We start from the raw sequence: 16,632 nt of genomic DNA, 5'->3' as shown, positions 1-16,632 counted from the left end.
AGCCTTCTTGTGTTTCTGTGTTTGATCCTGAGAATATGAGGAATCCATTTCACATAGTTTTATCGAGTTAAAATTATTTGCGTTTGCATTATCTCTCCTGGCTCATAGACTACTGTCAAATTTGGCAGTGGAAAAAATAGTTGATGAAAGTAATGAAATTAATTAATGAAAGCTTGCAAACATGTTCGATAAAAATGATGGTGTAACTCCCGGATAATATGCGCTGATACATTTTGGTTTAGCGCTACAATACTATTATTTTTTAAGAGAGTATGGCTTTACTTTTATTTTGAAACATCTCGCCCAGACGGTTACCGGAAATTGTTTTATTGTTGCTTCACACTTCTGCTAAAATAAGCGACTGAAAGAAAAAACGCGTTGTTTAAAATGAGCGACATTAGTTTAATGATACTATCCTTAAACTGATTAATTCCGACAACTTTACAAGGTTTTAGAAGTTCAGGGCACAGGGTGTCCTAGGTGTAATTGGGCTGCTGTGTAGCTAACCCTAACTGGTTGATAAGTGCACCTTTCGTTATTGACATAAAATGAACTTTTCGGCTGCAAAAAATGAAATTGTGCACTTGCTGTCTCGGGTAGATGTTGGCGAACTTCCTAAATTGATTCAATGGATGAAAAACTCAGGTAAAATAACGTTAGTTCACCTTGACTAGGTCGCTTCGCCAGCATTCTGACAATATGATTTCTGCAGAACCTGAACCGAGTCGACTGCCCAGCTACCTGAGGTAGTCGCACGTTTCTCGCACATGGCAGGAAGTGTGTTTTTCATTGCAATAGGCGAGTTGGCTAATTTGCAACAATTCGCTACACAGTCAGGAATGGCATTGCATAAACGTGGAGTAGCTACTCTCCAAGCGTTTTGTACCTATTGCTAGCACAACGCAATGTAACATAACAATTAGTGCAATTTGTTTAGTTGCATCATATTTGACTGAGTTTAAGGCAGCGTCTGAGTGTTTGTTTGGAGGTGGACAGTTAGGATTTTGTTCAGACAACATTTATCTGTAGCCTACGTAATAAAAGATTGTGTAAATGGGGTTTTATTAATATGCATAATCATCAAAAAGGGAAGGCATTATCACTGTTTGACCCGACTTTGCCCTCTAGTAGCCAGCTTTGCATGCTACTTTCTGAACTTCTAATAAAAATAAATCCAATTAAACAGCATTTGGAAATCCTCACTATTTCTCTTCACACTGTTCCATGGTCTCTGGCATTTCATAGGCTTTTTATTTAAGCTACTTTCCTTACTTGGCAGATATCCAGTTTACCTAAAGTCAGTTGTGTGAAACATACCTCCTCATATGCATATAAAAAGCCAGGGTGCTCATCCACAGTGTGAACTTTGTTCTTTCCACCCCATGCAATAACAAAGTTGCATAAATAAGCATGAAAAACTGGCTCTTTAATCCACCTGTGTATTGTGATTGGCATTGAGAACCGACTCCCTTTCATCCAAAGAAGTGTATGTGCACAGATGCATTCTTCATGTCTGATAATGTGATTATGGTGGTTCACAAAACTCAACGTGCGGGTGCCTAATTGTAGGATTAGCTTGTATAAACCCTTCAGTGGCTCCACTGTTTTGTTTTCAGAAGAATTGGATGACTGGTTTATGGACAATGAAAAGGTTGTTCTCCAGAGCATTGCAGAAGACCTGAGAACTTGTCTCCCAGTAGAAGCAATGTTGCCTTCAGAATCCCTAGCCATAGAGAAGGTATGCATGTTTTTTCACTGGTATTCATGTGACTGTATGGTCCATATTGAATATTAGGTTGCAGAAGGACTGCAGTTACAGAGACAAAGTGCTAAGACCTGCACAAAAGATTTTAAAAAATGTAAAATAATTTGCATTTATTTTACAACTTTTTCTGGGTGAAACAATAAGGTGCAAACAATTATTTTGAAGAGCTCTAAAACTATTTTTAAAATAATTTTTTTAGACTTTATGGCAACTTCATGACTTTGTTTAACTGGTGATCCAGTGATAATGCATTTCTGCAGTGTGTGTACAGCACCACACTCGCTAAAAGTACTTTGGCACTCCCTATTCCCCAGGCCCAACAGGACTCCAAACCCACAGTGCATGTTGATGCCTTCCTGTACGACGAGGAGGCGGTCGATTTGCTGTGTGAGGAGGGCAAAATGAGCCGGGACTACTGCCTACTCTGCGGATCTCACAGAACTGCACCTCTCGGTAGGTTATCTCCAGCTCTCGCAAGCATATAGTCGGAATAGAATGAGTATATTACATTACATTACACTCATTCAGCAGATGCTGCTATCCAGATCTGCTTACAGTGAAAGTGAATGTAAGTGCATTCCCCTGAGTTATCTTCGACAGTGCGAGACCTAGCCAACAAAAATTTGCAGACCAGCATTTAACACATCATTAAAACTAAATGTAAACTTTCTTATGCCAGCCTACAACTGTGACACAAATCATACTTTTCTCCAGCTAACATCCTTATATACCCATGAATCAAGCGATAGCAATCCTAAAGCAGTTACGTCAGGAAAGAGTGCTAGGGGATGTGAACAGGAAGGGAGTTGATGTGCAGTCTGAAGATGTGGGTTACAGTTGTGTCAGAAGATGACCAGCAATCCTGTGACGCCATGGGAAGATCATTCCATTAATGGGGGGATTGTTATAGACAAGCATTGTGACTAGGCATGAGACAAGCGACTATGGAGGGAGGAAATAGCCACATTTCCTGAGGTTACAGTGCAGTGAGAGCTCACCAGTATGTAAGGTTTGAAGATAGACTGTAGGTATAGTGGAGCTGTTCCATTCACTGCCCTACAGGCTAGTACCAGGAGTTTAAACTTAATGCAAGTTGTCACAGGTACCCAGGGAAGTGAAATGAGGAGGGATGTGATGCTAGTTCACGTTAACTAGTGAGGAAGGAATTGTAGTAGCCCCAATGTGAGACTACCAGGGATCTGTCACATTCCCTTATGCAAAATGCAAAAAAAAATTTCAGTCAATTATAGAACGATGAGCACTTGACTTGTACAATAAAAAAATACAGCAACAGTCAACCACAGGACTCTCATTTGAATATAAATTTCATGCCATTGCTGTGTTTACTGTGATTGGGAAATTACAACATATTGAGTAAGCTACACATTCAGAAGTAGTACTGCAAAGAGTTCATTCAAAGTCCAAATACTACCTGTTATCCCACCTGAGTAAGCTTGCCAAACTCAAGTTCAGACATTGCAGATCCTTGCATTGTACTGCCCTGAACGGTACTACCTTCATTATTTCCACACTACACTGTTCTTAGGGTTCATCTCCCACTCTTTCTCTGCCTTGGAGCTTCGCTTCCTGTTCCAGAACGTTCTCCCAGATCTGTCAGGAAAAATGCTGGTAGACGTGGGCTCCCGGCTCGGGGCAGTACTCTATGGGGTAAGGTGCAGAGAGGGCCTCTTTCATGTTCACGGTGATCTCTCTGGCTGTTGCGTTTTTTGGTGACGTCAGAAGTCCTTAAGCACCTGGTCACAGTGTAGAGGAAATAATGTTTCAGAAAGCAGCTCAAATGTTTAGTTTTGTTGCAAATTATGGTTAAATGCAGAAGTTTTGGGACAGTGACAGAATTAAAAATTTTTTGGCTCGAAACACATTGGGCTTAAATTCAGTCAATGAATATGAGGCTAAAGTGCAGACTGTTAGCTTTAATTTGAGGGTATGTACTGGGTGGGAACTACAGACCTTTTTATACATACATGCTTCTGCAATAGACTAATTCCAAACACAGAAGCCTTTTTTTGATAGCTTTTATTTTATGTTTTGCTTGTTTAACAACATCCACTTGGTTTATTAGACAGTAATGAATATGAAACTAGACACCCGTTGTGTCTTCTCTTTTTGTTTACCTTTAAGCAAAGTGATAGAGAGTATTACGGCAAAGCAGCCCTTTCATGATGACTGGAGCTAAATACAAAGACACTGTGAGTTCTTGTGTTACAGGGCTGCCTATACAGCTCAGCAGCTCAACTGGTCGGGGTGGAGATCAGTGCCGAATTCGCCAACCTTCAGAGGATGGTTGTAGAGAAGTATGGCTTCACTGATCGAGTCCAGGTGGGGCCTTCTACCAAAACACAAACGATTTTCTGTAATTGCTGTCAGCATCGGTCATTACATTTATTTCTTCCCTGATATTTATAACATAATTACAAAATTTTCTGTCGGGTTTCCTGCAGGTTATCCATGCAGATATCTGCACCCAGGCCTCCCTTCTTCAGAATGCTGATGTCATTGTCATGAACAATGTGTTTGAGTACTTCCTGGAATCCACTGAGCAAATGAGGTAGGAACAAGGGGCTCTCAAAATGAATAGATTTGCTTCCTACCCTTGGTGCTGTTAATTCGCTAAACTTTATCATATAATGCCATGTATCTGCAACCATATTGAATCAGTTTGGGATGAGCACTAAGACTGAAGACGTTTTGTTCCCTGATGAGATAGTGGCCTTTCCACTAAGCTTTGGCACTTCAGGTTGGTAGGAAGGTAGAGTGCTTCTATCAGTTTCTTCACAATCAAAACATACTCCAGGTTTCCCAGCTCATGAATATTCACGAGCCCATCGATGGAGTGCCATCACTGAACTTCTTGAATGTTGTGACTTCTCATTAGACCCAAGAAGGAATGGAGGGTACTGCATCCTATGTAAAATACATTTTCTGCCGGTTGCTAAAGTGTCACCAGTTTGCCTTGATTACAAATTTGACAGCCATCAGGACTGACATATTAGCGATTAACAAAATGTGGTCAGACCAAATGCCTGTCTTTGTTCTCAGAGCTTGGCATTGCATCGGCCAAAATGTGAGGAAGAAAGGTGCATTGCTGGTCACTGTACCGAGTGTACAGGAGGCTTTCTCTGCACTGCAGGGGATGAACGTAAGTACATGTAACTGCAGGACTGACAAAATCGGTTGCTTTTTGTCCAAATTCAGATGTGTTGTAATAAAGATATATTTCACTGCTGCCCCTATCTGGTGCTTACCTCCACATCACTTGCAAGCATATTGTTTCAAGTTAGTTTTGCACACAATGGAAATTCATTGTTGGTACACTGTTGCTTCAGAAAAAAGGTATGAAGTTTTATGGCCAGTGGCAGGCATCTCATTAAAACAATGTATCTTTAGACAGGGTCTCTACTGTTATGTGAAATTGTGTAGCATAGGTATTTCTGTATATTGTGTGCAAACTTTTAACATGTGTCCTGTTCTTGTTAGGGGGTGATAGACATCAACCAGTGGCTGGAGGAGGTGCCCCTGGATTATGATGTCTACTTGGGGAAGGACACTGACCCTGAATCCTTTAAACAGATCCATCTCTACAAGGTCCTGTGATATTGGGCAGGAACACAAGTGTGATCTGAACTTTCACTGGGTGGGATGAAAAGACTGGAGTGGAGTTTTTGGACTGGTATAAGCAGGAGATGGTTAATAATGAGGGACAGCCCTTTGTGTGTTGCTGAGGACAGTGCATCACGTTGCAGTAGTGTATGGATCCGGGCGTTCTTGGTCAGTTGTATGAGCAGGAATGGCAGTGTAAAAGGCAATGCTCATCATTTGCCGTCTTCCACACGGATGCACTCTGCATAGAGTCCTGTATGACAGGTTAACCAAGAGTTTATCACATCTTATTATTAGTTTTGTCATTTATGTCATTTCTGTGAAATAGTTTGACCGGAACGTACTCTGGCCAAACGGTATACTATAGCCACAAAGCGTATGTTTGGATAAATGAACAGCAAGCACTTAACTGTGTAACATTTGTTAAACATCAGTGTACCAACACACAGGTAGGCATGTTTGCAACAGGCAAAACCCAAGTACTCTTCACTGTTTTGTCTGTAACAAAATGCTGCCTGTGCAAGATTTGAAATTCTTGTTACAGTTTAATAAAAAAAATAATTTTGAACACAGGTATCCTTTACTGTTTTATGTATATTTTTGAACAAAGAAAACATACCAAAAATGTATTTGCTCATTTTTCAAATATGGTCCTATGGTTCCACGCAATGGGCCATGCATGTGTAATTTGACCTATTTGTTTATTGCTATTTACAACAACAAAAAAACAGTAAATGCCATTGGTGTATTACAATTTAAAATATCAAACTTTGTCAGATACAGTATAGAGAAATGAGATGCAGCAAGTCAGAGAATGAGTGACATTCAATGCATCTACAGCCATTTCAGAAATATAATTATGAGATAATAAGATTTATTTAAATGTGAAAACATTTAATTCAAGTATTTAAACGTCCAAATTAAACGACAGTCAGTTTACCAGTAATGTGCCTGTTGTGGTCTGTTTCTGTGGGAATAATAACAAATCTCTGTCTTCCCAGATGTGGACAAAACCCAGGGGGCCTTCTAGGATGCATTTTCTGAAATCTCTTGTCCTAATAGGCTTATGCAGAGTCAACAAATTAATACATTAAAAAAACAAAGAGCAAAACCTTTTTCTTTTTTTTTGCTAGGTATGATGTTTACTCTCAAGTTTAAAACCACAATCTAAAGTTATGCCATTTAGCAAAAGAACCTCTTTTCTTCTAACCATTTAAGGCAGCCAGAGCATTATTTTTGTCCATACCACGAAGACATAGATTTTGTAAATAACTAGGGTATTTTGATATGAAGTAAAATGTATAAACAACCTTCACTTTAGTGTCAGATCCTCTGCAGAGAAAAGGAAATTATCTTTTACTGTATGGACCCAAAATAGAGAAAGGCAGGTTATAGTCATAAACTTTATTATCGAGGGGATAACATTTCCTGTGTTACTTATGCTTCAATAAAATGAACAGAAATCGTAAGAATAAATAAGAGCTTTGATGTTTTATTTTTGCCGGATTCACATTACTGCAATTTACTTATGTAGTATACTAGAATATTAAATTAATCTGGATCCTGCCTGATTCTTTTTATGAATTCTTTTTACAAACAAAAACACATATTTGGTGAATTTCCTCTGGTTTTGTTTTGCCTGAGACAAGGCTTTTCATTGAATAGCTGTTGTAGTTTCATATTGAAATATTACCATAATTCCAACCTATCTACAACTACCTTTTTCCATCCCTTTCAACTTTCAACACTCAGAAATTCTTGATATTTCTATGCTGCTACATTCTGGCTGCTTCCTTCTGCTCAAATCTTTTGAAATCAGAGTCATCTGAAGACGGGACGGGATGTGGTTATCAGTCTCCTGCCCCTTTCCTTTGAGCCTCTCTCTTGCATGTTCTATCATAACAGGAAGTGAGAGGGACGGGGGCGGGGGCTAATTGAGCAGGAAGTACCCCCCGCTCACTTGCCATCAGCTCCACTGAATCACGGCAGCCAGGCAGCTGCGAACGTGTCTGTGTCATGCCTCATCTTGACAGCAGGGCAGTATATTTTCCATGACTGTAATGGCGGCGGTGGAGGGGGGGGGGGCACCTCACACAAAGACTAGAGCATCTGGAGGATGAAGCACGTGGCCTGCTGCTCCCTCCTCCCTCCCCTGAGGGATTTGTTTCCTCGGTTACAAAGTCTTCAATGAAGTAGACAAAGGAACAAATGAAGGTCATGTTTCAGTCCTTCAGAAAAGTTGGGTGATAGTTAATTAAATTAGTGACCAGGCGATTAAATAGATGTAAGATTTATATCATTTTACAGGCAATGATAGGGAGTTAACTAAGAAAAATGGCCCCATGCTGCATATAAAGTAATTTTATGCCACAGGTTATATTGTGCACATGCTCTTTGTATTTTGTAGATTACACATTTTCTGTTATTCACCCTATACATAGAGGACTATCATTGATCAGCACAAAGTTCTTGGTCTTGTGTTCATTCCACACAAGAACTTGTGTGAAAGCCTCTTGAGTAAAAGAGCTTTAATTAGACTGGAACCTTAATGGTCACAGGACACCCTCATTAAAGGCTTAACGAGCTGAGTCATTTTGCCAGGCCACACCAAAGAAAGACTCCACCTTGTGACTACCAAAGGAAGTGCAGTTCTGATTTATTTTCAGTCGTAAGCAAATGCAGCTTATTCTGACTGAGTGTTATCGCTGGTTTCTGCCCATAAGAAAGCAATTCAGTTTTTCATCAGTCCAATTTAAAATCATCTGTATCACGTACGGTAACAGTACCAAATCACTTGCAAATTAATTTAGTCCTGATGGAAGCTTCACAATATTTGCTTTTTCGCAACCCAGTTAAATTGAATTTGATCAGTGGTTCAACATATTCTTGGAAAACATTAAAACTATTTTAATCACTCTTCATATGTAACATTAAAAAGTTTCACAGAATGAGTCATAAACTAGGTATTAACAGCAGCTTCAAAAGACTTTGGAGTCTTAAAGATTTGAAGACTATCTTGATTTCTCTGTAGCTCCCATAGGGTAGCTCCATATCCTACACCAGGTTCAGGTGGTTAGCTAAACCTAACGCAAGATCCCTTTCTGGTAATACCTACCCATTTTATGCCAGTAGTGCATGAGACCCCATCTTAACCCATCACCCTCCCTTCTCTTCTTGTGCAAGGCCCCACTCAACATACCTTTTCCTGTCCTCACAAGTGACCTAGCTGAGGTAGTGATCAGTGAAGGCATCGGGAAAAGGAGGTTAAAAATAATCACTCGGGGGCACACTCACCCACCCAACCCAATTTGGCTGTGCCATTTACGTTTGAAAGTGCAACCAATGGTTCAGCAACGTCATGTCTGGCTAATAGAAGAGAAGGGAGCCAAGTTAAGAATTTAAATACAGGGCTCCAGCGCAGCTCGGTCAGTAAAAGCGCTGACTTCAAACTATAGACGTTACTTTCATGTGCTACATCATAACTAAAATCGAGGGGAGAGGCTTTTACGACCATGTACATTGACTATTAGAGGACTACGTAAAAAGTACAGAATTTTTCTAAATTCGGATCACTTCCGTTACTTAATTATCATTATTCGCTTAGTATGTTCTCAATTGGCCCAGATAGATTTGCAGCATACACGCATGTATATCACCCCATTATTCTTCAAAAAAAAAAGAAATTCAGTCTAAATCTTACATCTGGTGCAAGTAATGAGACTGTTGTGCTCAAGGAAAGTAGTTTTTTCTAATTGTGGATAAACACAATAAAATTGGTTTATTTGTACAGCCCCGGCTGCTTAAAAACACTGAAATATTTAAATGCATTGTTGCATCCAAAGTACAGCGTCAATCCTGTTCACTACAGAAGTCAGCTGGCGGATGTGTGTGTACATGAACTGTAAATATGAACCGAGGGCACAAGAAAAAAACACCTCAATTTAGCTGCGTAATGGGTGCTTTGCATTAGAATTGGGAAACCAGATTTTCCCAGAGTTCTAAACAACATAGATGTTGTATTTCCAGTGGTCGAGTTTACGCAGGATTCTGCATTCTCTATGCAGAAAGAGCCCAAACCCAAGAAAAAAGATGCACTGCATTCTATAAAAGCGGATATTCCGAGGTATTTAAACTTACAGCGGACAAGGGTGCTGGCCTGGACTTGAACATTTTTAATATCATTAGCCTGTGTGGCAAAAAAAATGGGTTTATTCACCTGCTTCAGTTACGAGTGTTATGAACAACATGCATTTGTTGTGTTGTCAGTTGGTACATTGTTGCAAAAACAGCTATATTTATCCAAACGCAAGTGAATTCGTGTAAAATGCCAATCTTAAAATGCCCTGCATTCCATAGGCTTGCGCAACCACTGATTTCTGAGCGATCAACAAACATGCCTTGCAATTTTGCTTGACTAGAGAGCTACGTACATTTCTAGTAAAACGGACTATTCACTGTAAAATAACTTTGCTGGTTCATATCGTTTTCATCAAACTTCTTCCTATATAGCTAGCTGTCGAAGCTAGTGGTAAGTCTTTAGCTAGCAAAAAAAAATCAGTGGGTAAGTACCAAGCTACATGTAATCAATAACTCCAAAGGACTGGTGGCTATCTTCAGATGCTGCTTGATAGCATCTAAGCGTATAAATTTAACAAATAGTTACCTAGCTGCAATTCCTGGTAAAATGCAACACAACTCACCTGAGTGATAAAGAACGCATTCCAGCCCCCAGTCAGCCAGATGAGAAATGCTCATGTGGAGGGGCCATTACATTTGCATTTCCTAACTGCAGGCAGAAAGTTATTACAATGCAGAATTCAGAATAGCAGTTAATTGTTTTTTTCTACTAAATGGAACAAAATCCCTGTTATATAGGCATCGGCCAATCACTAAATGCAGAATGTAATCTCATTGATGGAGGCAAAAAAGCAATAGTTTCATTAAGATAAGATTCATATTTATTGAAACAGCAGAGCACTCAAAACCAAGGGAAAATATTTTGCTGGAACACAGGAAAAAAGGCTGGATTTCAGAACCTAGCATAAAAAAACATCAATTGTTCCTTGAGTGTATTCAAATGTCCCTTTAGGAAGCAGCTCTTAGTACTCTTCTCCTTCTTCGTCTCCGTCCATGCTGTCAGCACCCACCTCTTCGTAATCCTTCTCTAGGGCTGCCACATCTTCTCTGGCCTCTGAGAACTCTCCCTCCTCCATACCCTCGCCCACGTACCAGTGCACGAAAGCGCGCTTGGCGTACATCAGGTCGAACTTGTGGTCCAGGCGGGCCCAGGCCTCTGCCACGGCCGTGGTGTTGCTCAGCATGCACACTGCTCTCTGGACCTTGGCCAGATCTCCACCAGGCACCACGGTGGGGGGCTGGTAGTTAATGCCAACCTTGAAACCTGTGGGGCACCAGTCCACAAACTGGATGGTGCGTTTGGTCTTGATGGTGCCGATGGCAGCGTTGACGTCTTTGGGGACCACGTCACCGCGGTACAGCAGGCAGCAGGCCATGTACTTGCCGTGGCGGGGGTCGCATTTTACCATCTGGTTAGCTGGTTCGAAGCAGGCGTTGGTGATCTCTGCCACAGTTAACTGCTCGTGGTAGGCCTTCTCTGCAGAGATAACTGGAGCATATGTAGCAAGCGGGAAGTGAATTCGGGGATAAGGGACCAAATTGGTTTGGAACTCTGTCAGATCGACATTGAGGGCACCGTCAAATCGGAGGGAGGCAGTGATGGAAGATACTATCTGGCTAATGAGCCTGTTAAGGTTGCTGTACGTGGGGCGCTCGACATCAAGGTTTCTACGGCAAATGTCATAGATGGCCTCATTGTCAACCATAAAGGCACAGTCAGAGTGCTCTAGGGTGGTGTGGGTGGTCAAGATGGAGTTGTAGGGCTCCACCACAGCTGTGGACACCTGGGGAGCTGGGTAGATGGCGAACTCCAGCTTGGATTTCTTGCCATAGTCAACAGACAGGCGTTCCATCAGCAGGGAGGTGAAACCAGAGCCAGTACCACCTCCAAAGCTGTGGAAGACCAGGAAGCCCTGGAGGCCTGTGCACTGGTCAGCCTAGTGGGAGAAGTCACAGAGAAGAAGACCTTAGTTCACTGAATACACAGTCTACAAATGATCAGTAAATACAGATACACAAGTTTGTAGAATATCTATAGTTATTATTCTGTTATAACCAATTGACTTAAAATGCAAATCGTTCTATTCAATTAATTTAAAGATCATGAAAGTGTTAATCATCATGTAAGTGATAAGTATACTCAGTTACCATAAGAGGCATGAAATACTGTTTATAAGACATTGTGCCAGTTTTTTTAAAAATGCCACAAAAGCAAAACACGCATGTGCACAGCAAGATAGAAGGCAACATATTAGAACTTCATAACAGTGCCTTTCTATACAACAAGGGCAATTTTATGTTGAAAGTTATTTTGCAACCGTGTACATCATGACAATGGAACTGCTTGGTGTTGCCTAACTGGACCTGAGATCACATGATTCAAGATGATGGAGCAATCCAGTGCTGTCTGTGTAGCACCAGCAAAATCACTACCTTTGATCACTATTTGAAAGTAAAACATCACTGTTACTGTATAAGCAGCGAGCTAATGCCTCAATACAGTAGCTTGCTGGATGCTGTGTTTTCCCCCAATGGCAGCTGCATCAATTTATATTGCCCTGCATTTTCTTCCACACAAACTCAAATATTTTCCTTTTCCCAACACTTTTGATAGGCTTTTCAAAACATTGGGCCTTGTGCAGGCCCATCTCCATTTAACAAACAGTTTAGTAAACTATACATTATTTTCCAGTCATGCTGGACTGTCTTTGTGTGTGCTTCCCATTGACTACTCAGACTATGTCAATATGCTCAACCGCTGCAGTTAAGACACCCACCAGTTTGCGAATCCTGTCAAGCACCAGGTCAATGATCTCTTTGCCGATTGTGTAGTGCCCACGAGCGTAGTTGTTAGCAGCATCCTCTTTGCCAGTAATGAGCTGCTCGGGATGGAACAGCTGCCGGTAGGTCCCAGCACGCACCTCATCTAAGGAGATGGAAAGAAAGGAGGTGGGAAAATGTACCCAAGACCAGAGTTAAGAGAGAACAACTGAAATGCAAGATAAACTCGAAACTTACCAATTACAGTAGGCTCTAGATCGACAAACACAGCCCTGGGGACGTGCTTGCCCGCTCCAGTCTCGCTGAAGAACGTATTGAAGGAGTCATCCCCTCCTCCAATGGTCTTGTCACTGGGCATCTGCCCGTCTGGTTGTATGCCGTGCTCTAGGCAGTACAGCTCCCAGCAGGCATTGCCAATTTGGACACCAGCCTGGCCCACGTGGATGGAAATGCACTCACGCTATAAGAAGACAACAGAGGTCAAATCAAGAAATTGCTTTAGGTAGGTTTTCATTGTAGTCCATGTTCAAACTGATGTTCATGGGGGCTACGTAGAGCAACATAAACCTGATCTCAAAGCGTAGTTCTGTGTAGATTACCATTCTGGTGTTTGTTCTCTGTTAGTTGTTCATATAAAATTTTCTTTTTGGAGGCAGGCAAAATGGATAGGTGGGGAGAAGTTAATCAAGTAAGTAAGGTGTTACTTTCAGTATGCTGGCCTGATGCGATGAAAAATGTATATCTTTTTTCAATTGCAAAGTGCCTATTCGCCTATTTAGTCAGGGTTTCAGTCGGTTGTGATAACAGTTTCAGAACAATCTGGTGGCAAGTTCCAACTGTTAAGCTGTAGGCTACATGCCGACCCATGTCTGTGTGAGTAAGTTCCAACTGTTAAGCTGTACATGCCGACCCATGTTTGTGTGAGCCCAACTTGCAAACTGCAGTCATAAGAGCTGCACCTGATATTACATACTTGTCTGTACTCTCTCAAATCAACAGCAGTGGCTGCAATGGGAATTGCAACATGACCATGATCATGGGCGTTCCAAATTGGGAGGGGGCTAGAAAAATTACAGATAGGCTACTCTTATTAAGTGGTTTATTAAGGGCATCCCTAATTATATTAGATTGCATACCCATACATTTTTCTTTTTTAACAGACTGTCTAATGACATTAGTCTATAGTTTCACATGAAAATAAACAATCCACAGTCAAACTTGATTTAGACATCTCATGCACCATCTAATAGCCGATTTTGCAATGATGCTGCAATGACTTACACGTGATGGCATACTTAAAGGAGTACCATGGTGGTTGAACGTGACACTTCCCAGTTGTCTTCAGGCAACAACAAGACAAATGTGCATAATTTTTTTATTCTTCGGTCATTTCAATGTACTTTAAAACGTATTTTTCTAAGCCTAAATTTCCCACTATAAAAATTCACCCGAACCGTCTGGGCGTGGTAATGAGAACTGTCAGTTAGCTATGATTGACAGACCGTGCCCCCTTACCATAGCTACCCCCATGATACGCGCTCTCTTTGGGAGACTGAATTTTCACAAGCTAGCTAGCTTAGTAGTATATCAAGTATCGATAGATAGCTAAGGTAAGGACGTTGACTTATATCCAATTATAATTTTTGCTATCTAGCTAGCCAAGTTAAGATAAAAGCACTATAACGTCCTCGTGAAAGCAAACTAGCAAGCTAACGTTATCGATAACATTGCCTTATGAAAGCAAACCTCCTAGCTAGCTAACGTTAGCTAGCTAGCTAAATGAATATAACCAGAATTAATCTAAAGGCACTCTAATTTAAGTGAACCTAACGTTAGTCAAATATTGCATTGTTGAACAGCAGACGTCCTGTCAGATTCTTAGGCGTGGAAATGGGAGTGTTTCTGTATGTGACTTAGCATGAAACTTTCAACCGGTTGATAATAGACGCATGAATTTAAAACGATATTTTCCAAAATACAGAACGGACATATTTAATACTTTGCTCATTGTGTTTCTTCAATGCCTCTTGTGCAAATAGCACATAAAACCGAGAAAGTGTGAAAATCACCATGGTACTCCTTTAACCTTTTTAAAAAAAAATATGATCGTGCACAAAAATGTTTGCAAATATGAGCATGAACTCAGATATGGCTCCATCCTTTTTTGCTTTTGAGCTAACATTAAGAGCTCGGGTTGGGTATGTAGCATAGTAAAAATTATGGTGAAAATCTACACGTGGACTGGCATGCTTGGCACATTGCAGCGATCCGGTACTTCGTGCTAACAAAATGAAACCAGTCTCCTTCGCCTTCAACACAATATAAATTAACGCCATTATTTTTCTAAAGCTGGCTGGCTAACTTGCAAGCTATACTGCAAAAAAGTTTTGGCTTAATTCGTTTTTACATTTTTATCAATCATTATTACAGCTTTAATCGTTGGAAAATGTTTAGTTAGTTAATCTCACAATTGACGTATTGATATGATGACGTTCCCTATCAGTTTCAACCATGCCTAACGTAAATTTGTAGGCCAAGGGCGGTCATTGCCAGAGGTGGTTGGTTGGACACGTGCGATCTGCCTAACAATGGCAGTTTTCACAAATCAGTTGACACTTCCATTTGTTAGTTAACATAACTTACTTAAATAACTCAGAAATTTGACCTTTTGTCCTTTTACTTGCAAGGACTGGTTTTATGTTTAGGTCCAGTTTATTTATGCGACGAAAACATAAAAGGATGTCGTTTTAAGTCTTGTTGGCTTGCTTTATAGCTAATTAGCTGTTACCTACCTTGCTAAATCTAGCTTTAACGTTAAATCTTTCATTAGTGGTTTTTAGACAGAATTCCGTTAACCCTTGCTAATTTAATTTAAACTACTATCGTATTGGTATTATACTTACCATACTGAAGCTGATTTTTTAAAAGACAACAAGTGTACAGTATATTACTATCTTGAATTTTAATTACTCTCAAATTTAGATACGTAAGAGTCTCTTGCTTATATAATGGTTGGGGACCGAACTGCCTCTTCAGCTAGACTCTTCTCAGTGAAAGAAAGGCGGCTATTTCGTTATCCGTTAGGTAGCCAGGGTTCATAACTTGAACAATGTCCACCTCTCTCATTGGTTAATTTAAACTTCAAAATGAGCTAATGGCTATGTAAGGTTCTAAAATGCAGCCGATTTTTCTTTCATTCGCTACGGAGAAGCGAATCATTTGATTGGTTAATCGTGTCACGTGTTTTAAAAATTGTTCAAGATTACTGCCAGAAAAACTAGAATGGTTTTAAAGCAGCAGGCAACAACGGTTACAATCTAGTTAGACAGTAAATCAGGTCATTGTAAATTTAGCATATAGGAGTAATGATTGACTTTTCATATTTGTTATTACGTTAGTTAGCCAGTCTGACGTGTCTAAAAACCAGCAGAATTTTACATATTTAAAATATTTTAGCTAAACATAGCACCCCGCTTTACATTACGTCTACTAATCGGCAAGCAATACGAAAACGTCTTTTTAATAAAAGAAAGAACAGAGCAGACTTGCTGAATATCCACGTAAATTCAGTGAAACGTTTAACAACATAGTTATTCATATTCATAATTATAATGAGTTATTCACCTAAAGTTTAGATGAATCATGCTTTCTTTACCATCTATATAAACCATTATGGGGTTTTCTCTGTGTTACTCTTGAGATTAGATCATATTTTCAGATTATTGCAAAATTAAGACATGTACAGTAACTATGACTTTGACCAGTAGGCTAATCAAAATGAATTGATTGAACCATGAAGTAAAGCCAACAACAGACAGCCAATTCAATTCAATATGGAGGAACCACAATTTTATTTTGATGAGTCAAATATTAGATCACTTTTCAAACTGGTATTAAACGGGATAGACAATTCACTATATAACACAAAAACTGATGACAAAAGGGGCTTCATGTTGAAGACTACATTCATTTCTACTGGTTCAATTCCTAAAGCATGTTTCAGTCTTGCTTCAGAAGTGCCATATGGGAGCCCAAGAACATGCCCGGGGAACGCAAATAAAATTAATTTCCTTTTTTGTGACTGGTGTAATGCCATGACAATCTAGTTTCATGACAGACTATAATTCTTTGGAGAAGTATCACAATCCATATTTGACCTACTAATCAAATTTAATCATTAATACATTATAATGTTATATTTTGAATCTATAGGTGAAAAGAACATTATTTAAACCCTGGAAAACATGTGTCCCTTTCTTCTTTTTTACATTTTGTCCATATATATGTATATTTATATGGGTATAAATTAATTTTACTTAAATTAGTAT

The 16,632-nt window shown here is 39.9% G+C and overlaps 2 protein-coding genes across 4 annotated transcripts; one reads left to right on the top strand and one right to left on the bottom strand.

Moving 5' to 3' along the window:
- Window positions 1-110: 110 nt before the first annotated feature.
- zgc:109986 (uncharacterized protein LOC553566 homolog) lies at window positions 111-6,332 on the top strand. Of its 3 annotated transcripts, none has more exons than XM_064330337.1 (8): window positions 111-645; window positions 1,620-1,738; window positions 2,080-2,218; window positions 3,312-3,433; window positions 3,995-4,105; window positions 4,228-4,334; window positions 4,826-4,925; window positions 5,264-6,332. In XM_064330337.1, the coding sequence occupies exons 1-8, from the start codon at window positions 549-551 to the stop codon at window positions 5,378-5,380; spliced, it is 912 nt and encodes a 303-aa protein (XP_064186407.1). In that variant the 5' UTR covers window positions 111-548; the 3' UTR covers window positions 5,381-6,332. The 3 variants fall into 3 exon arrangements, with proteins under 3 accessions (XP_064186407.1, XP_064186400.1, XP_064186414.1); XM_064330330.1 differs by having other exon boundaries at window positions 1,617-1,738; XM_064330344.1 differs by having other exon boundaries at window positions 606-746; window positions 1,617-1,738.
- Window positions 6,333-10,321: 3,989 nt separating this feature from the next.
- Window positions 10,322-15,433, bottom strand: LOC135252292 (tubulin alpha-1C chain). Its single transcript, XM_064330215.1, has 4 exons — window positions 15,208-15,433; window positions 12,542-12,764; window positions 12,301-12,449; window positions 10,322-11,460 (listed from the first exon to the last, which is right to left on the bottom strand). Exons 1-4 carry the CDS (start codon window positions 15,208-15,210, stop codon window positions 10,486-10,488), a joined length of 1,350 nt encoding a protein of 449 aa, XP_064186285.1. The 5' UTR covers window positions 15,211-15,433; the 3' UTR covers window positions 10,322-10,485.
- Window positions 15,434-16,632: the final 1,199 nt, after the last annotated feature.

This window comes from Anguilla rostrata, chromosome 1, assembly GCF_018555375.3.
Source record: "Anguilla rostrata isolate EN2019 chromosome 1, ASM1855537v3, whole genome shotgun sequence".
NCBI classification, from domain to species: Eukaryota; Metazoa; Chordata; class Actinopteri; order Anguilliformes; family Anguillidae; genus Anguilla; species Anguilla rostrata.
This window is presented reverse-complemented; position numbering and strand designations above follow the sequence as displayed.